Source organism: Onychostruthus taczanowskii, unplaced genomic scaffold (genome assembly GCF_017590055.1).
Source record: "Onychostruthus taczanowskii isolate IOZ18803 unplaced genomic scaffold, ASM1759005v1 scaffold12, whole genome shotgun sequence".
In the NCBI taxonomy this organism is placed as follows: domain Eukaryota; kingdom Metazoa; phylum Chordata; class Aves; order Passeriformes; family Passeridae; genus Onychostruthus; species Onychostruthus taczanowskii.
This window is the reverse complement of record NW_024498351.1, coordinates 7,188,422-7,213,625: the sequence shown is the minus strand read 5'-3', so window position 1 is coordinate 7,213,625 and position 25,204 is coordinate 7,188,422. Positions and strand designations below refer to the sequence as shown.

The following is a 25,204-nucleotide window of genomic DNA, read 5'->3' as shown; positions in this document are numbered from 1 at the left end:
ACTCCAAACAGCAGCAACAGCAATTTACTTGACTATCCTAGGTGAATAATCAAAAGAACACCACTGATCACTAGCTAAGTCAGCTTTATGCCCTTGTCTCCACAAGGACACAAGGCAGGCAGGGATCCAACAAGGCACGGGAAGTAGGACAGCCCACAAGGGAGCCTTCAGCCCAGCATGCCACAGGAGCTTGAACTACTGTCAAGCCGCTCACTTGGATGAAGGGGGGACATGACCACTGTCAGCAGGTCAGCAATTTGCATTTTTCCCATTTATTTATGTGTGCCTTTTACTTATGCACACTTTCAGAGCATCAGAAATATGAAGAATCTCCCGCTTCAACCATAATGCCTTCTTGGCGTGACCCACAACAAATGGCAACTATCATAAGTTTGGGCAGGACCCTCTCAGCTCAGAGCCCCAGGCACCAGAATGAACTGAATTGGGATTTCTGCTGTGATAAGATTATGTAGCAAATCATAAACCATTGGGATGGCTCACTAGAGCCATATGATACAGGTCTACATCATAATCAAACAGGTTAGAACTAAAACACTGGATAATATAGTTACAATATCAGGGAGCACAAGCAGAGAATTAAAGGTAGATTATCCTAATAAAAAGGACTGTAACTTTTGCTTTTAGAAACCTTGTTTAAAAAAACCACAGCATTATTGGTTTTCCACTGTTTAGAAATAAGCAAGTTTATTCACTTCACAGTATAAAGTGTTGAGAATGCCAACTACATACCCTAGATAATTATGCACTTCTTACTTTGTCTTTGCCAATTGAACTAAGGAAGGCCTATCAAGTATCTGCCGCAGAAACAGTTGCAAATCTGGGCTACTCCATATCCCAGCCACAAAAATTATTTCTTTAGGAACATCCTATCAGGACAACCAGTACACAGTATGAAAGATTGGTTTAAGAAAATAAACAGCAAGTTAACATTGCAGTACTGGCTGCCATGAGAAGAATTAAGAATTCTAACAGTACAAGCTAGGACAGGATCAACATTTTTTTTCATAGCTATCTGTCTGATACTGAGATGCATCCTCAAGATTAAATGTCTCCTTGTTGTCCAAAGAAACCTACTGCTGCAAATGAAACTATGCCTAAGAAAAGTTCATCTTAAGCGTCAAGGGCAGCTTATGCATACAGCATTAGTGCACTTCAACACAAGGAGAAGAAATTGTTTGTGACACTCAGACTAGCAGGAGATGCAAAGAGGAATAGTATCAGCACATCAGGAGGCAGCAAATACATTCAGCTGCAAAGATTTCTTTAGCAGTATGCAGAATTTGAAAGCAAAAATTCAGCCAAAGCTATTAAAATTATGAGGACACAATCATCAGGACAACAATGAAACCAAGGACAAGCTTACAAGTATGAAAGGAATAAAGGCTGACACTGCTGATGCTACATAAACATCACTGAATTCCTGATTTCAGTTAAAACACAAATTCAGAAACCTCAACGACCCTAAGCCTTAAATTAAAAATTCAAACAACACTTAGGTGAATAAAAAACAAACCAAGAAAAGTACTAAGAGCAAACAATGCAGTGTGACATCCCAGCAGCTTAAGAGGTCAGCAAAGATTTAAAAAGATGCAGTGTGCCACACTTACTTCAGGGAGAATTCATTGCATTCAAATCAAAAACACATCCTGCAAAACAAAGGCTGAAATTAGAAACTTAAATCAAAGACTAGTAGTTGCAATGACAACAAAATAATATCTGCATCAGATCCAGGTGATTTAAACAAACACTTAATCACCTCATACTCTTAGTGATAGTTATAGACAGTATCACTTGACTGAATAGAGTAACTTGCCCTCTGCAAGTGGACTGACATTTAAAATTATTATTTGTGCACAGCAACTCCACCAGATATTCAAATAGGCCCTTAAGGGAGCTTTGCCCACAACTGACAACATTTTTATGTCCCTAGTGCAAAGATAACATGAAGGAAGGTATAACCATAACCTTGAAATACCTGCCAGAAATATCTGGAAAAGTGTGATTAAAATTGGCAATAGTACCTACAGGACACTTACTGACCTCTGCAAGCCTTAGTCCAATCCCTTACTGGAAAAGTGTGATACTAACTGCCTAAAAACATTACTCCAGCTACTCAGAAACTATCAGAATTTGCAAACTGCTGCATTCTAGCTGAAATGGCAGTGTTACAGCCCACTTACATGCCACATTGAAGGAAACAGGATGTATCCAATGGACTCCTTAACTGAGGTAGCTCTACAGTATAAGCAACCAAGAACTGGACACAATCTTCAGTGAATTACCGAAGACCCATGAGATTTCAAAGACATTAAATGTGTGGCATGCCAGTTTTCATAAAAAGTATTTAAAGAGCAAAACACAAAGCTACACCAAAATAGAATGCCTATGCACACCACTCTGGAAAGCCAACTGTTTCAAGAGCAAGTGCCAGGATGGAGACATCCCAACCAAAGAAATGTTGTAATCACGGAATATTCTCAGCTGCAATGGAACCACTATGATCATCAAAGTTCAACTCCTGACCCTGCACAGGACAGCCCTCAGAGGCACACCATGTGCCTGAGAGCATTGCCCAAACACTTCTTGAACTCTGGCAGGCTTGGTACTGTGCCCATTGCCCTGGTGAGCGTGTAATACACAACATGGAGGTAGTTCAGTCCTGTACACATCTTCAACAGTATTTTGTAAAGAAGCATGTTTTTATAGAGAATGCATACTGGTTAAACATGAAAAGCAGCAAAAATGTGATTTACAAAAAATAATAGTTAGACTAAGTGGACCCTTTCAATTATACAACATACCCTTCTGCCTTGTAAGATTACTGTTGGCATTTGAGAAGTCTGGCCAGAACCACAGCTGCTCCCTCAGTTCCCCTCTTCCCCAACTCCCTTCACTTGTCTTGAGCCACACTCCATTTCTATCCAACAAAGGCTTCTGCACATAAAAAACCCAAAAACTTTGTATTCATCAGATCATAACAAAGTAAGCGTTATGCTATGAATGTATTATGGGCACTACACAGAAACATGAACAATCCAGCTTTCAGGCAGCAATTGAAAAAAGGGCTATATAGATGCAGACAAAGAACGGGAGTCTGAATTTGTCCTGTCTGGGTACACTCCTTTCAAGCTTTCTGAGCACTAAAGTGCTGCCTCCTTCCATTGTTTCTGAGGACTGCACACAAAACACACTTTGGGAGGAAGGAAATGGGTGGTGCTGTGTTCTACAAAGGAGCAAAGAGAGGCTGTGTGAGAAAGCTGCTAATATAAGCAACAGGAAGAGGTTAACAGGGAGGAAGAATTATGCATCTAAAGAACAACAAGGGAGGCATGAGAAAGAGGAAAAGCACGTATGTGCTGGGAAGAGGAGAAGCAGCAAAGTGCACTCTTTCACAGTCAACAAAGCACTTAAAACATGAATGGCTTGTTGGATCATATTCAAAAGCAATAAATACATAAGTCATACGAACATGAATTTCGGTAAAGTCTCTGCTATGAGCTTTTCATAAATACAATGACTGACTTGCCAAATGAACTTCACATGGACTAAGGCATAGCATGCAAAATCTCAGGAAGCTTGGTGATTTTGCCAACATTAATCGAACATAAAACAAAATTCAACATTCTTTTGAAACTGTCATGCTCGGCCTTAATGACAGAAAGACTTCTACCAGTTTCAGGGCTGTTCAGTCTAAACATTCAGCTGGCTACTACCTCCTCTCAGGGAGCTACAGGAAACAGGACCCCAGGTTTCCTTGGAAGTTACATTTCACAGGTTTTCTTTTTCTCCTCTGCTAAGAAGGCCCAGACTTTCTCAAAGCACAGCACCAGAATCTGAATAAAACTCTTCAGCCAAGTTCTCCGCTGACGTTACTTACAGTGAAATATTCACTTATTTTAAAGGTTACCCAAGACACAAAGGCTGTCCAGAATGTGTCATCAGCAAGGGTAAGAAATAAAACCAAAATAAATTTTTTGACTAACCAGGAAAACCTATCCTCTAACACAAACCAAAATAAGCAAAGGAAACAAAGACTGACAAATTAGTGTATTGGAGGATGGAGAAGAAAAATCAAAATGAACAGAAGTCAATCTGAATTAGACCTTTTCATTGACACAAAAAGCCAAAGATTCTTCAATTGAATAAATACCTCGAAACCAAAAGGAGTCCGCAGTGCCACTATATGGCCAAGAAAGAAGAGAGCCCAGGAATAATCCATCTATAGCTATGTACTATAGCTACTAGTTTTGAAAGAGCTAGGATTTGATACCTCAAAGTGAACGACAAGACCTGGTGAAGCTGTCACATGAGGAGCTACAACAGGGGACCAAAGCATTACAAACATATGAGAAATGTGGTGGGGACAAATAAGATATCGGTCTGACCTAATCTCAGAATAGAAGATTGTTTATAGATCCTGGAAAAAATACAGAAAGGAGTAAAATGCAAGGTAGAGGCAATATTGAGTAAAATAAACCACCTACCTGCACGGGAGGGAATAAACTATGTGCTGTAAACATGGAAGTATCAGTTTGGAGAGGGACTACTGCAGATTATTAACTTAATAATGAACAATAATCATCGTAGCACAAATGGCTGAGAGTAGTGTTGGAAGAGACTGACAAATTATCAGAATATTTTAAGAGGAGAATGTGACGATGTGATAATCACAGTGACAAAACTAGAATAAAATTCAGATCAATATGCAGATCATGCTTCATTTTATGCAACATTTTTAGACATCTACATTAAAAGAAAAAACCAGAAACAATCAAATAAACACAACAAAACTCCTCTAACAAACTGCACAAGATGCAGAGTGCATACAAAAGTTTTCACTCTACCTGTCCCACTTAAGTTTGACTTATTCTGGCAGGAGAGATAGGAAGAACATAAGGCCACTGTAAGGTATAGATACAAGAAAGGAGAAGGGAAGAGACTGCTCAGCCTGAAGAATGTTTAATGCAAAAATCACATTCACATATAAACCAGCATACGGAGGCTCAATATCTTTTGACAACCAGAGGAGTGGACCGGTCTCCCAAGTAAGAAATACAGCAACAGCACTATTTCTCCTTAAGAGCAAAACGTGTATCAAGGCCATATGAGGGTTCCCAGGACTGTCAAACCAGAACAAATCCAGTTCTATGCTGATGTTGGAAGTAGGGCCTCCATGTGGAAGGTTGCTTTTTATCACTGCAATTTCCTGTGTTTTACTTGGACTCTGACGAAAGACACCAAGGCAGAAAAGCCATCCTGGGTTTCACAGCCTACCTTCTCTTAAAAAGCCACAGTTCAGAGCATCTTACTTGTTACACAAAACTCAATAAAACTAGTTAAAAACTGCTCATATTTCTCTAGTTATGAGAAAAGCCTTATAAAAACATACTGAAGACAGCACCTAGGTGATTTATCTCTGCCACACCTACTGACCCTGGCACAAGTGGCAAAATTTTCCTGGCACTCTATCAGAAGATAACAACTGCATGTCAAAACAGTTTGGTAGTTACTAAGAAAGCATTTTAAACATCACTACTCCGGTGTAAGTTTCACTGAAAAAAATTACTTTAAATAATGCTGCACTGGCTTCTTTTCCAGTGCAGATATCCTAGCTAAAAAAGTGGATGCTACAATAGTATACATAGGGTTTTTTCCTACACATACACATATATAAAATGAGGTTTTATATATAATGTTTTTATATACCTACAGAAAGGATTTCATTGTCAGCAAAGGCAACAGTGCTGCAAAGAAAATAATCCTCCTTTCAGACATTAGACTACCTAGGCCAAAACTAGGCCTAACTAGGCCTTTAAGGATCAACCAAAGAAAGAAAGAAAATCCCAATTAATTCTCCAAACTGAAAGAGAAGACTGAGCATGTCAAGCCACTGAATAAAAAGCTGAGAGAGCTATGAGTCTACACTTAAGGTGAAGCCAGCACTTCTACTTAACACAAACTTGAGTTTTGACACAGAGAGCCAAGACTCATTTTTCTACAGAGACTGCAGTCTGTGTGTAGGCGTGTAGAGTGTCACTGTATAAATTTAATCCCAGGAAAATCAAATGCAAACAGTTTAAGATTATGCTGTTGATAGCTACTAGTAGTTGAATATCTTAAACTAATTCCTACATACTCACCACATATAAGCAAGAGAGAACTTTAAAGGATTTCATATTCTAGTAAAAACTCTAAATTTTCATTTATCACATTTTCAGTGAAAACCAGAAAGTAACAGATTCCACCTTACATCAGCAATAAACCTACTTTCACTCCCAGCCTTCTCTCAAACCATGCAATTTTTAGAGACAAGACTGTAAAGCTTACTCAAAGGACAATCTAGAAATAGGGAACCAAAATTATATTAATCATCTCACATGGCTGCTGTCTCCTGAGGGGGTCAATTTTCAGAGTAATTTTAACAATGTTCATATTTTCTTCAATGGATCTGTGTTATTAATTTATGTTAGAGAGGCTGTTGCTGCTACACAGGCTTAACTCACAGAAGTATTTTTAATGTTTCATTCCATAGCAAGGAATACATAAATATTAATACTTGCAATTAAATCATTACTTAAATTCTCTAGAGTTGATTTTGTTTCAACTATGCAACAATCCATATGAGACAGCCTGGAAATTTATTGCATTTTCTACTAGTCTTGAAGAAAATAGAAGGCTTTTGGTTTTGCTTTTTTTTTAAAACAAAACCTGTTCCTCACGTTAGTTTGACCAAATATTTGAGTCACAGATTTACAGATGTAAAATATGCATGCTTCTCCAAATGACCAAGATTAATCCATTAAAGCAGTACCCTCAATACTTCAGCTTTTACAGATTTGTGCTAACTTCAATGTGCAATATACTGCATAAACAAGTAGCCTCTGCCTCAATAAATTTCAGTAAAAAAAAGTCATAAAAGAACACAGATAATTGAATGCTATTTCTTCAAACACACCAAAAAATCATTAGATTTCAGTTCCATTTTGGTGAATGTAACATTAAATGCCGGCAATTTCCTTGTCTGCATCTTGCTGCATCCACTCAGTAAGTACAAAATTCATATTACACATACTACCAATATGAAACCTGTTTCAGATGTTCAGATGTCACACCAAGGCCTTTACTTCTATTGAATGAGTTGCTGTGTGATGTGTTTTTTATCACTCAGTCCGTAATGAATTAAGCTATCTATATCGGATGCTATGTTGAGGATTTCTCTACAGAATATATTCTAAAAATACTAATAACAGTAAGGAGCCCTAAAGAGGAGGATAGGGAGCACTGACTTATTCAATGATATATCAAGCATAGAGAAAAAAATTGACAAGTGTGCAAACACCTCAAAGTTGGTAAGAGGAATTATTTCCTTATCACTGTGCCTTTAGTACTACTGGAGGACAATCTTGCAGGTAAAATATGTAAAAATGCTTGCTCATTCTACTAATGTAAAAACAAATTTAATCTTTAGCTTGTTGAAATGTACCCAACAAGTATTAGCCCAAGATTCACAGAGAGTAGTTCCACTACACCACACAAATCTAAATATCCATAATTTCTTTCCTTACAGTGCTAGAGATTACAGCAATAAAAAACCAATGTTTACAAGTTGTATATTTTCAGTGATTTTTAGCTTTCTTATAACTCTCAGTGTGGATCACTCCTAAAGTTATGTCAGTAAGACTTATATCTAGACAGCATTTTGTTGCTTCTCTTTGCATTGAACTAATTTTAGACTTGGAAATGCCACCTGCCAGGCATTTCAAAGCTTGATGGGATACAGCTGTTTATGGCTTTAGCAGTACCATTTTAAACCAGTCTTCTGCATACCATTGGAAATAAACAATCTAGCCTCTGGAAAAAAAATAAAATCTACAGATTTAACATTGAATTAACATCATTTTTTTATTACTGGGGATGCTATTTGGTGATATTTATTATTTAACACATCTTGTTTGGTAAAAACTCAATACTTCTCCCTACCCAAATGTTAAAACAGATATTCCTTACTTTTACACTATTCACAATATAAAATCAACATAATCTTACCTTTAAAACTCTTTACATTTTACATACACCTAAGTCCATACCTTTCTTGGCATCTCAAATGTTTCTGCTCAGGATCTGCTCACAGAATCAGTCATTCTCATTCAGCAGTACACACACCAAAGTTTTCAAAAATTATCTGCAGCACAACTGTATATCAAGAAAAACTCCACACCAGTGGTTTGCCCACATCACTTGGCAATGTCCCTTTAATATTAATACACAGAGAAGTAAAATTTTTTTCATAAATTCGTTCAAGTATGTGGAACATGTAAAATGCATAAGAATCAATATGGACTTCATTAATGTTATATTTATTTATTTTCCAGCTTCATACAAACTGGATGTAGAAGCATAAACATAGTACATTTCTACCATTTTCAACAAAAATATAACCAATATGTACAATTATTGTATTAAAAATACAAAAGGATACAGACTCCACCAATGTCTTTCTAAAAGACATACAGGTACAAGTAGTATCAAAAGTATGAGGAAATCACCAGTTAATTGTACATTCTGCACTTGACATCACAGAGCGAACTGAGATTAGCAGTCCTATGGTCTACAATTACTTAATGCTTATATAACATTTGTGCAACTTGTGATAGAGCTAGGATTTTGTATTTCTATATGCACATGAGGTCCATAGCCTTGAGAATAAAACTGGCAAATAATGCATATTACATGTAAAATTACAAATGCATAATTGACAATGTTATATATAAGCAAATAGACAAAAGCTATGATTACTGGAGAGAGAATTAAATAAAGCACTGACATTTGTTTGATACAGTGAAAAAACACTGCAATTTGATCTTTAAAAGTTGAAGCTATTTACGTTTATCTACTGATCAATATGATCAGCTGAGTTCAATGGAAAAAAAAAAATCCAAGACCAGCAGTTCCTCACATTTGAGTACTACTCGGATTGGCAGCCTTCACTTCTCCGGAGTCTGTGCAAAAACAACACAAAAATAGAGGGGAGGGTCATTTCAGTCATTATAGGGTTAATAGCAGCTGTGAGCAGGTGGTTGCTACACATTGGCCTTCTCTACACATGCAGTGTTCCATGAAGCCATTAACAGTTGTGACTATTTCTGCATTGCAAAGGCTGGCAAATCTAACTGTGTTATTTTTATTTTTTTCACTTAAAGGCTCAATTATCCCCTAACGTCGAAGTCAATAGATGGAGGTTATTAGATCAGTGTTAACAGCTGACACGAGCTGTGCCATCCCAACTTGCCTTCACTGCAGTGTTATCCAGTTAACTTTTATTTTAATATAACTACCATACAGTTTAAAAATAAAAAGCATATAACTTAACAGTGGGGTTGCCATCTGTCTTATTAGAATGGGACACTTTTTTTAGCATGCCATCCTGTATTCCACAAAGCACAGGTATGAGACACACCGTGTCCTCTTGATCACTGACCAGTTGTGAGCACTGTGTTTCTGCATTTACACCAGACCCAGATGAGGATGCTGTTAACACTAACATTTACAAACTTGTGAAGATTCCAGGGTGGGGCACATTAAGAGCAAAGCCAGGTAGTCAAGGAAAGGCTGCATCCTGCAACCTCTGCCTTCCCTTCTGCCCTGCTCAGCCATGTGATAGCAATATTCTTCCAGGAGCTCAGGCTGGCAACCCTACTTACAGGTGTGAAATAATACTGTAATTACTATTCAGATGCACTATTTGATCTCCCAAACACAAACATACAAAATTGTAACAATGGCATTGTAAACAAGCAAATAAGCACTGCCTCCTTGAAGGATCTCAAAGCAATTTTCTCTTTGTAGGTTAAAGGCCAAACTGTAATTTGACAACTAACTTATCTCATTATCCCAATGAGACTAAGTGCTAGGATTGTGATTAAAATCTAAAGGGAAGATTTAAAAAAACCCTTCCAGGCATTGGGAAGTGCAGCCAGAGTTAATCATCCTGATGTGATGATCTTGGAATTTGGAATGATACTGTGTGATGTGGCAGACAGCGACAGTGGTAGCTTGGAGATTGCTGCACTGTGCATTTCAAGCAACACAGTTTGAAAAGTGCCAGGGCGATTTCTTCACAGTATTTCACATGCAAGGGGAGAGGGGACAGAAGGGGGAGGGGCAGAGGAAGAAGCCCCATGCTGCTTTAAGGCAGGGAAGGAGGCAAATAGGTCCACCATCCTTTAATCATAGTTCCAAGGCTCCTATTCTAGGGACGTCTTCTTGTGCTCTCCTTTAAGGTGGCTCACTCTGGATCCAGAAAAGCCCAAGTCTTAGACAGCAGAGACTTGTTCATCTTCTGCAAATATAACAGGATAAGGGAAAACAGAGTTTAGTTCATAAAGAACAAGACTGCTACTGAATGAAACAAGCTGTGCATACAACAACTGTGTGTATTGTGTTCTCCGTTTCATTGTATAAGTATATATACTTTAAAACAATCTAAATTTTAGTACATTTCAGGTCTCATGAGACATATTCCTTTGGAATTTTCATCTTGAAGAAAAAAGGACAATTGCTTTAACTGAGCTAGATGCAGTTATTCATCCCGAGGAGCACAACCGATAATCCTAGATATCTAATAGCTTCAGAAAGGCATCTGACTTTTCCCTAAATATATCTTCAATTTAGTCATCGTTAGTAGAAACAATTAAAATTCTCTGTCATGGTAACTCTCAGAGTTTGAGGCAATTCAGTTAAGGTAGACTTCATTTTTTCCCATCACGTTCAACTGCGAAGTTCATCCTGCACCTAAAACCTTAGTAACTACGTGGTTAGAGGGAGAAGGGGAATTTTAGTCTATCATTTAGCAAAACAAAGCATTCAAGTGAGTGATACTGGCACCACCCTGCCGAAATTTTGAGGACCTAAAGCTGCAATTCAGCTACACTTGCTCTCCATGGAAAAAGATCACAGTTGAGCTAAAGCATAAAGATGTAGACACATCTGTAGGATCAGCAAGGTAGTGAGACAGCAGTGGGCTCATCATGTGAAACAGAGTGGAAGACTTGGTGCTCACAGCATAAAGAGCTTCAGGTGGAATGTGAGCAACTATCCAAATAAACCTGAGTAACAGTGCTTTATGGGGTGGATGGGCAAGTATTCTGTAGACCAGGATACTTTTTTGATCGTTAAATACATGGTTAATGTGGAAAATCTTGTCAGGAAGGGCTGTACAAGGTGAAAATAGGCACCTCCAGAGAAGCTGCCTATGCCAACTGTTTGGTTGTTCGAGATTCAAGTAGACCTAGATTCCAAATTTTAAATTACATTTAGGATGAGCTGAATTCCTTCCCTTCCAAAAATTTAACAAATAGCCCTTTTTGAAATGGAGTTCAAATTATGGCAAGATTTGTGTAATTTGCTCTGTGTCTGTGACAGCATCGACCCATTTTGCATGCAGCACACTCTAAAACTAGAAATTTACCATCTTCCTCTGTGGAAAACCCTTGAGATGGATAGTGAGAAAGACGTGGGTCTGACTCATTTGGTTTATGCCACTGAGGTTTGTTCACGGGCCTGCCAGTTGAGTGGCCGTGCGACTGCTGCTGTGGAGTTGCTGTCCCATGAGTCTCACATGTCCGTGCCACCATTCTAGACCTCTGAAGTGCTATGTTGTAGTCTGGAGGCTTCCTGGTTGGATGGGAGCCACCTTCTGCAAACTCAGCAATAGGTATTCCTACATAACCGGGAGGAGTTGGAGGTGGTTCCCGATATCGACCCTCTTTTCTTGCTGCAGGAAAAACGACAGGTGATCAGTAGAGACAGGATGAGGAACATGCTCAAAGGAAAATAGACAGTTAAAAGCTAAATAAGTATCAACTCAACAGCCCAGGAAGAGAAACTCTGAATGAGAAAGGCTAACTATCATATGCTAGACAAAGAGCTTGTGAAAAATAAATCAGTCAAGAAAGTACAGAATATACAACACACACAGGATATCTATTCTTCCAGCAGTGAAGCATTAGTCTAACAAAAATCACAAAATTTCATGGGGAATTTGTTCAAACTTCCCAATTGAAGCTGTTCCATCGATTGTATACAATAAAATGTACAGTGATCAAAGCAAGACGGAAGACTCAGGAGTCCACAGAAATAGTAAACATCAGGAATTTTGTTATCTCTCACATGCATGATCAACTTGATTCTGAAGATGAATGAAGTTTTTAGTCTTTAAAAACTTGCATCCAAGAGCTCATCTCTTCTTTTTAGCATCTTGGAGAGGAAACAAGAAATATATCTGATACATTATTTTCTTCCTATAAATCTCACTACTTAATGAGGAATAAGGTACAACTCCAAGAGGTCAGGAAGAGAAGTGGGCTTCATCATTATACTGTTTGCATGCACTGCTGCCTGCAGCCCCTGTATTTTTCTGTATTCTCTGCAAAATCAGAATTGAAAGTATTCCCATAAGAACAATGACTGAATATGATTTTATCTAGGAGATGGAAGGACCATCACCTAGCCTGTGGATCTCACTGAGACGTAACTGTTTACCTGAACTTAGGCTTAATTCAGGGCATACTGAGAAGCCCTCTCAGAGAGAACTTTAAGGGAAAAAAAAATCAGTTAAGAGTCCTAAGCATCTGCAGGGACACACAACAGATAGGCAAGAGTCTCTGTTTCAGAGTTAAGTACTTAGAGAAGTCAGCTGGGACTTTGATACTGAACACTTATTGTGGGCCCAGCCCTTTAACATATGACCACTTTAATGACAAACCTTACAAATACAGCAGGAAAAAACACTGACACAGACAATTTACTTTGCACAGCTTGTCATACACTGTATATTCTTGCCTAAGTGCTGATGACAACACCACCCTGCATTAGGCAGGATGATTTGACTGAAAGGGCAGTACAGCTTAAAATGGACTGATGCTACTTGGATGCAAGTTTTTATAGACTAAAAATAAATCCTTGGTATTACAACAAAACTAACCATTTTCCAATAGAGTCTAAGTATTTTTCTTGGACAAACTGTTTAACTGAACAAAGCAGCATGAAGAAGTTTCTGAGAAACTTTATTCAAAGATTTCTGAAAATCAGAAGTTCTATAGAAAAATTCTACTGTAGAAAAATTCTACTGAAATACTACAATAAATCAATGTCTGTAAAGTGCAAAAGAACCATCTAAACCAGGGTTCTGTCAGATACACAGAGTTACATTTGCAGGACAGATAGTAGTGAAGGACATGGAATTGTGTTGGTTTGAATTTTCAGGTGTCTTTCATGTTCTTTCAAATCTCTAAAAATGTAGTGGCAAGCACTGCCTTGAGAGGCAAGTTTGGAAGCACACCTGTTACACATTCTGGAGGAAACCAAGGGTACCAAAGAGTAAAATTGGAGATTGGCATGAATCCATACACCTTCTTCCTCTTGATAGCCCAGGGATTTAGACCTGCACCCAAGCTTTGAGGCAAAAGGCCACTGCTAAGCAATATACTCGGGCAGAAAATGGAAAAGCTGTTTATCACAGTGGTCTCAGCATGACCTCAATCTGGCAGACATTCAGCTATGTCAGCAAAAAATGGCTTTTAGATAGTTCTTCATGTTAACCTGACAAAAGGCAAAGTAAGGGGGAATGAAAGGAAGAAAAGAGGCAAAAATTCAGAGGTACTGGATGGCCCACAGATTAGGATGCATAGAAGGAACAATATAATAAAAATGTTAAGCTCTGCCAAAGACACCTTCATACTAATTTATACATTATCTGATTTTTCCATTATTGAATGCACAGAAATATATTTCAGCTCTAACTTCTTTAAAACCTCTTCAGTTTCAGCAGAGTAAAAAAACATTTCAGTTGGTATTTAAGCACAAAGGGATCCCATTTTCAGATGTAAGAAATATTCACAATTATCAGACAAGTCATACAGAGGTATAAAGTAAAACACTTCTATAAAATTCAGGCCACATTTACTAAGACTTCTAAATATAGCCTTATGGAGCCTTACTGTGATGAGAAATTCAAATTTCAGAACTGACATCTAAATACATCAACCTTTCAAAATACTGCCCAGCAGTTGAGCTAGTTTTTTGATGTATGGCAGGCTCTCTTGAAACACAAAGGCACTGCCAGAACTGAGAATCAACAATAAATGATATTTTCCCTAGTGATAAAGGCTTAGTTAAAGGGAAAAATTTAAGAGAGACTGCAAAATGTTCAGTTTTGCTTTAAAAATTAAAAAAAGAAAAGAAAATAAAAACAGACAAAAGAAATGCAGAACAACATGAGAAAACTTAAGCAAATGAATTAAAACACTTCACAACAAACAAAACTTAACTTACCAACAAGCCCCTTTGTACTACTTGATGCTGCTGCTGCGTGGGCAGGGACGGGAGCTGGCTTTGTCTCCTCTGCTGGTACAGATGTTATGCTACTGGTGTCAGCTTCAATCGAAACATCCTTCCCACCCCTCCGCTTTATGGTACCTGTATCACCCTCGGAGTCCTCTCCCCAGTATCCTGTGGAAGATGCCCAGCTTGCTCTGGACTGTGCTTGGTCAAGGCCCTCCCTACCTTGACTTTGCCTGCCATACTTTGTGCCGTGGTCAGGGAACATCAGCTGGTCCATATGGCCGCCTGAGGCCCACAGTCCCGCCCCATCGCCTGAACTATCAAAATGAGCGTGTCCGAAAGGCAGAGTCTCCCAGCTCCTCTGGTGCTGAATTGTCTGGATGTTATCATGAGAGCCACTCGAACAAGAAGTCCAGCTCCCACGGCCACTGTCAGCTGCGTCGAGCGAAGCTCTGTCCCCCTGGTCCTGTGACAGCTCTTCTGTACTAGGAGAAGAAAGTACAGTTGCTCCAGCATACAGGCCTCTGGTCTCTGACAGCGGTGCGTATGAGCTGGATACACATTGATGAGGGGACAAAAAATCCAGTGTTGGAATTGGAAATCATGAACAGGATGCACAAAGAAACAACCAAAGAAAAACAAAACACGATATGGGTTTGACTAGGTAACCTTCATGACATTTTAAAGGTCACTTTCCACCCAAACCATTCAATGATTCTATGGTGGAAGATTTTGATGCACTTGATAGTACTTATTGTTTGCATGAATGGCTAATTCACTTTTAAGAATATAACACTTTTCTTTCAAGTACATTCTCAATAAAACAAAACCAAACACAAACAAACAAACAAAACTGGACAGATAATTTGGTGAAGTCTTACACTTCAGCAGTGTAATTTCAAAAGGTAAAATCTTAACTTCACAAGAGCCTTTTAAGACAGGCAAACCACACAGACACATACAGGGAAACAGACAGGGTTATTCTACTGCTTTTCCAGCCATGCTGAGCAAATGGTAGAAAAAAGCTAGCTTTCAAAAGCTAGAAACAGAATTTAGCAGGAGCTGGCTGATATTCAGGTTTAGATCTCAGATTTTTTTTTTGTGCTTAGAAAACCGTGAGAGCTAACTTTTCAACATTTCCTGCAAATGGAAATGTATTTTAGCCTTATTTTTGGAAACACATGCTACTTCATAGAGCAAGTATGTTTTCTGTAGCCTTTCAATGATTAAGTGAGCCTGACATGATTCCTTACACAGCAGCAGATAAAATCAACAAAGTGTCACTTTTGCTTAGCAGATATCCAGGCTCCTGGGACTTGTTCTTCCAGGGCACCTTCATATGCAGACTAGAACCCTCTTCTTCCAAATATTTAAGACATCTGAATAAAGAGTTTGCATAGCCTGAGATTTCCCAAAGCTGAAGTATAGCAGTTTTGGAACAGGTCTGCCATTCAAAGACCCTGCAGGATTAAAACCCCAGAAACCATTGAGAGGACTGAAGCATCCAAATAACAGCTAAAAAAAAAAAAAAAAAAAAAGTAAGTGGAGACTAAACAGGAGCCAGAGCTCCAATTATTTTCACACCAAGGTCACTGCTAGAGATTTAGAGAACTCCTCACAGCACTAGCTTCCCCACCATTACAGAAGTTAATTACCTAGAAAATTACTAGAAAACCAGCAGCGCAATGTGAATTTTATCTTCCAATTATTGTTGACTAGAAGAGATATTTGGAGTAAAATATTTTGGAGTTAGATATGCACTTTTCCATGAAGCAGACTGGAAAATTGCTAGCTATTTCTGTTCTCAGTTTATCTCTGAATAATTGTTTGAATATCTCATCTAATTCAGTTAATTTCCCATGGAGAAAGCAGGCTAGGGTACCAGTCTGCCACAAAGTGGATAACCTATGGCACCACTGAAATGCTCAGATGGTATGATCTACTGAAGTGAAGTCTTGCTGCTCAGACCTCATCACTCACTCAGGAGTACAAAACCTTTTCTTGGCAGGAATGGAGCATTACCACAAAATGAAGCACTGAAGTAGTAGTTTTTTAAGAGCAGAGAAGAAAAAAGAGCAGAGAGGGAAAGTTACATGGACAAATACACACACCACATACACACTATATGGAAGTATAATGTAAGTAAGCACAAATAAAATTCTTACCCTAAGCTGTATTGATCTGGTTCAATCATGATTCTTCTATCAATCCTTCCCACACCAAGATTTGTCTCCACAATGCTGACAGAATGCCTCTGTCTCCTCTCATCATGCAGGGGGACTGGCATAGAGTCAAAAGAAGAATTGCTGACAATACTAGATCTAGAAGAAATTTCACTGTGACCAGAGTCGGAGAAGTTATCCACAGTGCTGCTTGGAGCCAAAGTGTAGCCTGCAAAGGGAACACAGCATTAATCAGACTCTCCATGATGCCTGCTCACTTCTTGTCAGGCCACGGGCAATACTGCAATAAAACTGGCAATAAAACAAAGCTACCATTACATTTACACAGCACTGCAAAAGATAAAGATACATAGCAAAACTGTGTGACACTGTCTTTGGTATCTTAATCTGAGATAGAGGATTGTGGGAACATGTACTACTCATTTACAAACCAACTGTTCTCCTCCCTCTTCTCTGCTCTCCTCTCCTAAATTCTTTTCAAATTCATCATCACACTTGTACCTTCACATTATGAAATATTATGTCTCAAAATCTGCCTGTGAATAAACACTGTCTCCAAGACTAGAAGGAAAGAGATGGTCTGGTTGAGATTACTGCTTAAAATAATCCCAGAGACAGTCTCATACAGTCTTTGTATTCTGCAAAGCTACACTTCAGAGATGAAGAGATACATGAAGCCTGATGTCTGGGCTGACTTATTACATATCTTAGCTGAGAGAGGGGCAGCTTTTCAAGTTTTCTTTGAGATGCTTGGCTCACTAATTACTTCCAAATTCATATTATTGGAGTTATGGTGAAATTTGGAGGTAGGTAGCACTGACATGGCCTGAGATAAAATCTGCAAGTCGTAGCATAGAAGCAAATTCAGCTTTTCTTTCAGTATTAAACAAATTGTGCTGAATGTTTTTGCCAACTAAGTTAAGATCATTAAACACATCCACAAGTCACCAGTTTTGATATTTTGCTTTCACTCTAATCCTAAGTGGCAGAATTACTTCAACTGATCTACCCCAATTCATTTGCTAAGAACTAATGCTGGGAAATAATGCTGTAATTTTTATCTGAAAGAACATATCATTAGCTTCATGTAACCATCAAACTAAGGATGTTTTTTTAAATCATGTTTATTATTTGCTTTTTGAAAAAATAAAGTGCTGTTCACACTATGAGTCAAGTACAGAATTCCAATTCCTTTTTCAAAAAATGCATAGGCCTGACCATATTTATATAAATTCCCTCTTTGCTAATGTAGTATTTGGGAGAAATAATGATGACAGATTACAAGGACTCAAGATGATATATCCTCTACATATTATCTTCCTCCATCTGACTTTGGTAAGTAACACTTCAATAGAAATCACTTCAGTCCCAATGTATATTTTACCATAATGCTCTATTATGCAACTGTTAAACTTAACTTTTATGCTATCTTGAAAAGAGAACTACTTAGAAGTTACATGCAATACATCTAGCCTATCATATTTCCAAAGTGTGGAAGTATGTTTAAATTACAGGACAATGCCTCCTGTATTTTGTCAATTCATAGCCAGAACTACAACTACTATGAAAACAAACAAGAAAATAGGTTTTTTTAAAAATCCCTTCAAAGTCCTAAATTCACTTTAAAAAATAACCCTGAAATTACTTAAAAATATCTTGGTCAAGAAAGCTCCAATGGATAATACCATTCCTCAAAAATCCATACACATGGTTTAAATAATCAGGCTGCTTTTAAAATATTCTGTAGTACAAAATATAAATTACAATATTAAATATTCTGATTTGAATTCCAAATACCTTAAGCCTTTCTGTCATATGTAGGTCACATCCCATTCAGGTGCATGACACAGCAAATAATTCCTCTGATAGACCAGTGTGGTCAATGCTGTACAAAGATCTTAAGTTTCAACCTGTACATCCTTCCACTGAAGGCAGGGAAATGCTGATCATAGGAATATTTTTTGTCAGGAGCAGCTGCAGTCAGAGTGACCTGCTGCATCAAATCCTGTATCATTACAGGCTATCTTTTCTGACTTTTGATCACCAGAGGGCTTTCAGGTACCCTTGAAACCAGGTTTACAGCTACCTTTCACATACCCCACTCTGCACTACATTTTCTGCCCTCTTGCTGACCATATGTGACAAAAATAGGAGCAGCAGAATTGAGTGTCCAAATTCTCTCTCAGAATCTTCCCAAGTCCATGAGCTTCAAGAAACAGAACAAGAAATATTGAACATCTACTACCTTTCCTTGGAGAGCTCTGTGGTGAAGTAGGAGGAGAAGACAGCTGTGAAGATGCACTTGAGACAGCGTCTTCAGATTGTTTCTTGTGACGCTCCAAACTTCCTTCTTCTGATAATGAAAGGATTTTCTTTAAAGCTTGTGGGGAGTTAATGCCTTTAGGTAAGAATTAAAGTAGAGAGGTTTAAAGTCCAGTATAAGTACATCATTACGTTTCACAATGCATTTCTAGAGCAGACACTGCACAGGAAGAAAAAGCTACATTTTTTCCCTGTATATTTCTTAGTTCCTGACACCAGCTCAAATGAAGCAAAATGTTAAAATGCATTCCCATTTAAAATAGAGTGCTTTATTTCTGCATATTAGTATAGATGGTCTTTCATTCTGGCCATTTAAGATAAATACTTTGCCAGAGAAAACATTAAGATTTGATGTTGCAGAATACTGCCTCAACATATAATTGAGGATATGCATAGGAATGGTTACTGAGAAACTTGAACTAAAATTAGCTTAAATACAGACACACACCCATCTCACTGGTTAGTGGAGATGTATATAGTAAGAATTCAAACTGCTCTCCTGTTTCTTTTCTATTCAGAGTAGCCTAGAAGGTCAAAGGAAGCTGGAAAGAAAATTAATAAGGATTAGGCTTATGAAACAAGGCCATCCTGCAGCTGCCTTTCTCTCTTTCATTTTTGAGAACTATCTCTGCACCAGCTTATTTTGGGAAACTACAGAGTAAAAACATCCTGAAGATGATGTGTGATGTAAAGATCTAGGGCATCAGGAGTTGCTTTTCCCAGACCACATTTATTCATCTTTCTCTTCCTCTCCCCTCAAAGATCCACCCTGGGACAGCCTTATAAGTGAAGACAGAGTTTCTCTGACAGTTTTGCCAATGTTGGTGGTAGAGGTTATTTTCAAGCATTCGTGAACTTTTATCTTTGATGTGTTGGATCACAATCCTGCTATCAATAATTCACAGCTGCCTGATCATCACAACCTAGTCAGTTTTCAGAAACTTTGCCACTATGAGCAAAAAATTTGCAGTCTACAAAGTTTCAAAGTATTTTAAGATTAAAATTTAATGGTAAAATCAACAAGATCTAGATGAATATTGAATTGTTTCTTGCTCATTTTGCTGCTTCTACTGCTTTGTTGCAGCCTAAGCAGTGCATGAAGAAAACCAATAAAGAGTGAAATCAGAATTAAGCTCTTGTGCAATAACTATCATGAAAAAGGAAGGGCCCGTTATGCTACACATACTTCTTAGGGATTATGGGAACAGTATTACCATACTTGTAATTTAAAGAGTTCATTAATAGTGCATATATGTTTTGTACACATGTTGGGACACAGATTTGGGAATCAGGGTAGGAGAAGTTCCTATAGTCTGGTGCCTTTCTGTAGAATGTGGAGGTAGCAATAACTGTGTAACAACAATAAAAAAGCAGAAGGGAGTAGAAGCCAAAGGGACACTTGTCAGTGTGAAAGTTCAGACCCACATTTCCAACAGGACTGCCAGTTTGAGCAGGCCTCGATTTCACCTTAAAAATCTAACTTGTGAAGTGACACCAAAACTTCTGAGGCATCTCAAGAACTCCAAGTCCCCAGTTCCTCTAGAAAAGTTAAGGCAAGTTCCCAAGGCAAACAGTGAGAAACATTTATTCTTCCTAGCTGCTAGTAATAGGTAAATACTTACACTGATTAAATTGACAGGATTCTTTCCCTAGATTTCTTTCTTTCCATTTCTAGAGAAGAGAACAATGCCTAGACACTGCATGGACAGGTATAACCTCCATATCATACTACCAGAAATGGAAGTCTGAACCTTATTTGATTAAAAATGTCTTCCTGACGTAGACAAACAAACTTCAGAAAATTAAACCAAATTCTCCCTTGTTCCACCTACCGAATGGTGGGAGGTCTTTGACTGGCACCTTCTTGCGAGAGGGATAAAGAGACACGGCTGGGACCTGCAGTGCTTGGTTTACTTTATGCTGCTGCTGCACTTTCTGCTGGATGCCTGCCCGGGGAGCCACTGGTGACGTTTCAGATTTCCCAGATCGCTTGTCTCCCGTGTTCTTCGGCACTTTGCAAGAAAGGGGACAAAACATTGAATGACTATTAGCCAAGGACACAGTGGTGTTTTAGTCTGAGCACTACAAAGCCCTCTGATGAACAATTAAAAGGTGCTCAAATACTTGTCCAATTAATACAGCATGATAACTTTAGACAGAAAAGATGAAGAGGAAAGGAGAGGGAGATGTAACTCCATTTAAAAGATGTACATTATCAATTATCAATGAATGTTTTCTTTCTCAAAATAAAGCTCTGATGTATGACCACTGTTACAAAAAACATGACCAGAAGTTATACTGGGCTATCATAAGGACTACAACTGATTCAGAACCAAGACATAATTACTTTTTTTTGCTACCCTGCAGCAAGGGAAGGGCACAAGATACAACATTTCTTAAAATTAAAATGAAATGGATATCCAGGATAAGTTTCCCCTCTGCTGCCCCAGGTACAGCCCTCCAGGCATCTCTGAAACACATGGACATAAGAAAATCCCCTACTCCCTTAGAATAGCCATATTGCTATTCACACTAATAACCTCAGTATATCAGAAATATAGAAGAACTTTTGGCTCCTCTACACCCTCTGTACAGACAAATCTAAAAAGCCATTGTGCACTTCATTGAGACATTATCTTAAACCCTTATCACCTGTATAAATACTATGTCTCTATCCTGTTAATCCACAAGATTATTTCCTTAGGATTCACAGATGTTTAGTACTTGAAAATTACTAGATTAATCATTTTCTACTTCAGTGTCTAGTTACTGTTCCCAATTGGTTCACTGGAATAGAAACAGAGTTATATTGAACAGTTTTCTGAAATCCACAACAAATGACAATGCTCACATGTGTTCGTGGCTGGCTCACACTGCAGAGAGAGTGTCTGCAGGCTCTCTTCATCCATTTCCAGATCCAAGTTTGAAAGATATTGCTTCACTTTCCGTGCCATCTGAGCATCTTCATAGAGCTTTTTAGCATTAAGAAAGGAGCTGCGACGGACCCGCTTTTTATGCCCCCCTGCTTGTGCAACATCCAGCACGGCTGCGTTGGCACTGCCCTGGCTGAGAGACCTGGAGTGAGGGGGGCAGGAGGGGAAAGAAAGACAGCAAAGGTATGACTTAGTCCAACATGGTGCCACCCAACAAACATGAAACGTGCAAGAGATTGCATGAATGTCAGTCTATGGTCAAAGCTTACATGCCTCATTCCAGTAAGTCAAACAGCTATAACAGATAGAAAAATGAAGGACAGGAAATCTTTTTCACTTGGTTAGGGGCACCATTTTAATGGCACAGATATTTTAACCTATTTTGCTCCAACTAGGCAATAACACTTCACACATCTAGAAAAGCATTCAAGGTAGCATTCAAATCTCACATAAGCCATCTACTGAGAGGACTGGAGCATTAGGAAAAGCTCATGCAGTAAGGCAGTGCTGGCAGAAGACTATAATTGAGGTTCAAATTCAAATACATATGAAGGAGGTATTTTGAAAGCACTCTGTGTTTTAAATCAGACTGAATACAAAATGTACAACTCAGTTTTACAGAAAAGAACTTCTTCATAACTTGCAAAACTGTTTAACAAAACAAAATGATCAGCTAATTCATGATGAAATACATGTCATGCACATTTCAATGTATGTATATCTACATGAACTCAATGCATTGGTCCTGAATTGTTAAGGTAAAAATGATGGCTAATTGTAATATGAAAGTAAGTTAGTCAAGCAGATACTGTAAATTTTAACTTTTGAATTCGAATTGTGATAATTGTTTAATAGGTATAAGGAAATTAACAGCCATTTTCAGCTGTTGCAACCTTGTCATTTTGTAATTTCATTTTGACCAAAAGTCTCTTCCTTCATCAATTTAAACTAGAGATGGGAAAGAACACTCCACTTCTACCTATGACCACTTAAAAATAATTTACAGCTTCTGTGTTTTAATATCAAATCAAATGTATTGTCAGTAGAAAAGGGTTACAAAAGAAAAAAATGTCAAAGCACCAGAAAATTAAAGACAGCAAGTAGGAAAAAATGCAAATGGTAAAGGAAGGATGAATGTCTGTTGTGTTGTCTCCAACCACTTACCCCAAACTCCTCCATTTCTTCTTCCTGCAAGTGAGAGCCAGGAAGAATAAAGCATGGGTTTAAGAAGAGACAGAGAAAGATCACAAGCTCAGAAAGAAAAAGACCAGACCTTGAGACAAGCAGTTCTGGAAGCCCACAAACATTAAAAAGAGCCCTGACTTGGGCATACAATCAGATATTACAAACTCTTCTAGCTCAAATTAAGAAAAAAGAGTATGCAATAAGCTTGTCAAACATGAAGCCAAAGAGCATTCACTCCATGTTTTCTAACACAAGTAGCTGACACTGCTTCAGATACATTACCACTTCTACTAAATCAAAATTATAAGGCTGACACCCGTCAATATTTCAACTAGACTAATAGATATGTTTTCAAGAGAGTTTCTCTCCCTCCCACAGATAGAATCTCATTTTTATGACGTGACCATCAGCTACAGAATAGTAAGAAACATTTCACAATGTATCAGTAACCACAAAACGTAATGTTTCCTCCAGTTTTAGATCACCACATCATGCTGGCCAATTGCTAACACAAAAAATTCATACTGCTCCAATAGAAGTGGCAGATAAAAGTCCCTCTTGCTGCCACCCAGCCTTCTCTCAGCTGGGGAAAGCTCTGGCTGGTACGACACACTTACCTTGTTCTAAACATCAGAGCAGGATCCATGTTCACAGACGCCATGCGACCGACATGGCGTATCTCCTTCGCAATCATCCGCAGCTTCTCAAAATTCACCAGGCCCTCCACTTTAGAATCATTTCCTGCAACCAACACCATCAGTGATTAGGCAGGAAAGTTACTTTTCCTTAGCTAGTAAAAGGTGATATACTTCTGCCTTTACCTTCATGAAGGAATGTGAGGTCTTTTTTGATGACAGGAAACAGGGGGATAATAGGGGGCTGTAGGTTTTGGCTGTTAAGGACATTACGATATTTTGCCATATTCCTAGATGGATCAAACAAGTCCTGTAGATCTTGAAACAGTTTTTCATACTTGCTTGGAAGCTTTTCCCAAGTAGTTCGGAGCCTTGCAACTGGTGCCAAATTCAGGCCACTTGAAACAAAAGAAGTGCAAAGAAGTTGAAGAACAAGAGAAAGAAACAAAAAATCCTAGAAAAGACCATGTTAAATTTTGTATGGTAGAAATACCACACAGCCAAAACACATTAGCACAACAGTGTCAATAAAATAACAGAAATTTAAAAACTTTTTGCCAGCATGTATTACAGAAGATCATTTTTATAAAAGCTATAAAAACTGGAGATATCTTATGATGCAACCATAAACAGAAAAAAAATTGCACTTGGATGAGTAATTAAACCTTAAAGAGGATATGTATTTGTTACTTAAAAACAGTGTCTGAGCTTGATAAGACTATCATAATCTAAGTACCTCAGGATGACTACTTACTTCCAGATTAACAAACTGGCAGAAAAAATATATCTTCCAACTACATGATGATGTTCAGGTAGTGACAGCACACTGACCCACCTTCTTTCTGCAATAACCCATCTGACTTTGTTCTTTCAGGATGAAATTTTTTAACACTCTCTATACCTGAGGTTATTCTCAAGCTGTAGCAGGTGCAAACCCCCTTTTTCCACTGCAATGACATTGACTGTTTTGCTGTTAATTTCTACCTGGTGGGAAAGTCTGATACCTACAGTCTTTCCTTCACTCAAGTTTTTCCTAGCAGAAAAAACCTGCTTTTTTCCTGCTTTTATTTCTCCTTGAGATTGGCTGAAATAGCTGAACAAAATCTCAATATTTTGATGTCTCAGAGATGCTGACTGATCATCAGCACAGATCCCTGACTTTGGAACTTGCCTCATTTGCTGAATAGTATTCAAACCTACTCATTTTTTTCCTACTCACAGTAAAAGTGTCACATTCAATCTGTTGACTGAATGTCAAAATGATGACAAGAGCTTGTGTCAAAGACAGTGATAACACTGTCAGTTTACCTCAGCTTACTTGAGCTTTTTCATGAAAGACAATGTAGGGGGATTGTTTGTTTTTGTTTGGGTTCTAAAGAAAAAGTATAAACATAGACATTACAGTTTTCTCTCTTCCTTCTCATTCCAAAACTACAAAAAGGTTTCTGAGGTTTTCAGTACATTTTAAAATTCTTATTACAAGATCTTTATTTACAGACTATATTAGGGCATCACAGTTTGCTATCGATTATTTTCAAAGTTCTGTGAAAGAAACTGCTGATACAAAGGAAAAATAAATGTAATA

At 38.2% G+C, this 25,204-nt stretch overlaps 1 protein-coding gene across 3 annotated transcripts in view; it reads right to left on the bottom strand.

The window, feature by feature from the left end:
* Nucleotides 1–8,485: 8,485 nt before the first annotated feature.
* The window catches only part of RAPGEF2 (Rap guanine nucleotide exchange factor 2), a 127,489-nt gene continuing 110,770 nt past the window's right edge, over nt 8,486–25,204 (bottom strand). For 2 of the 3 annotated variants that reach the window (XM_041427894.1, XM_041427896.1), the window contains 10 exons: nt 23,806–24,017; nt 23,602–23,725; nt 22,964–22,987; nt 21,718–21,941; nt 20,699–20,878; nt 18,790–18,942; nt 16,527–16,752; nt 14,353–14,912; nt 11,489–11,794; nt 8,486–10,360 (listed from right to left, as the gene is read on the bottom strand). In XM_041427894.1, coding sequence (XP_041283828.1) covers nt 10,335–10,360; nt 11,489–11,794; nt 14,353–14,912; nt 16,527–16,752; nt 18,790–18,942; nt 20,699–20,878; nt 21,718–21,941; nt 22,964–22,987; nt 23,602–23,725; nt 23,806–24,017 — 2,035 coding nt within the window. In that variant the 3' untranslated portion in view covers nt 8,486–10,334. The remainder of the gene's footprint in view (nt 10,361–11,488; nt 11,795–14,352; nt 14,913–16,526; nt 16,753–18,789; nt 18,943–20,698; nt 20,879–21,717; nt 21,942–22,963; nt 22,988–23,601; nt 23,726–23,805; nt 24,018–25,204) is intronic. The other variant, XM_041427895.1, reaches the window with a different exon arrangement.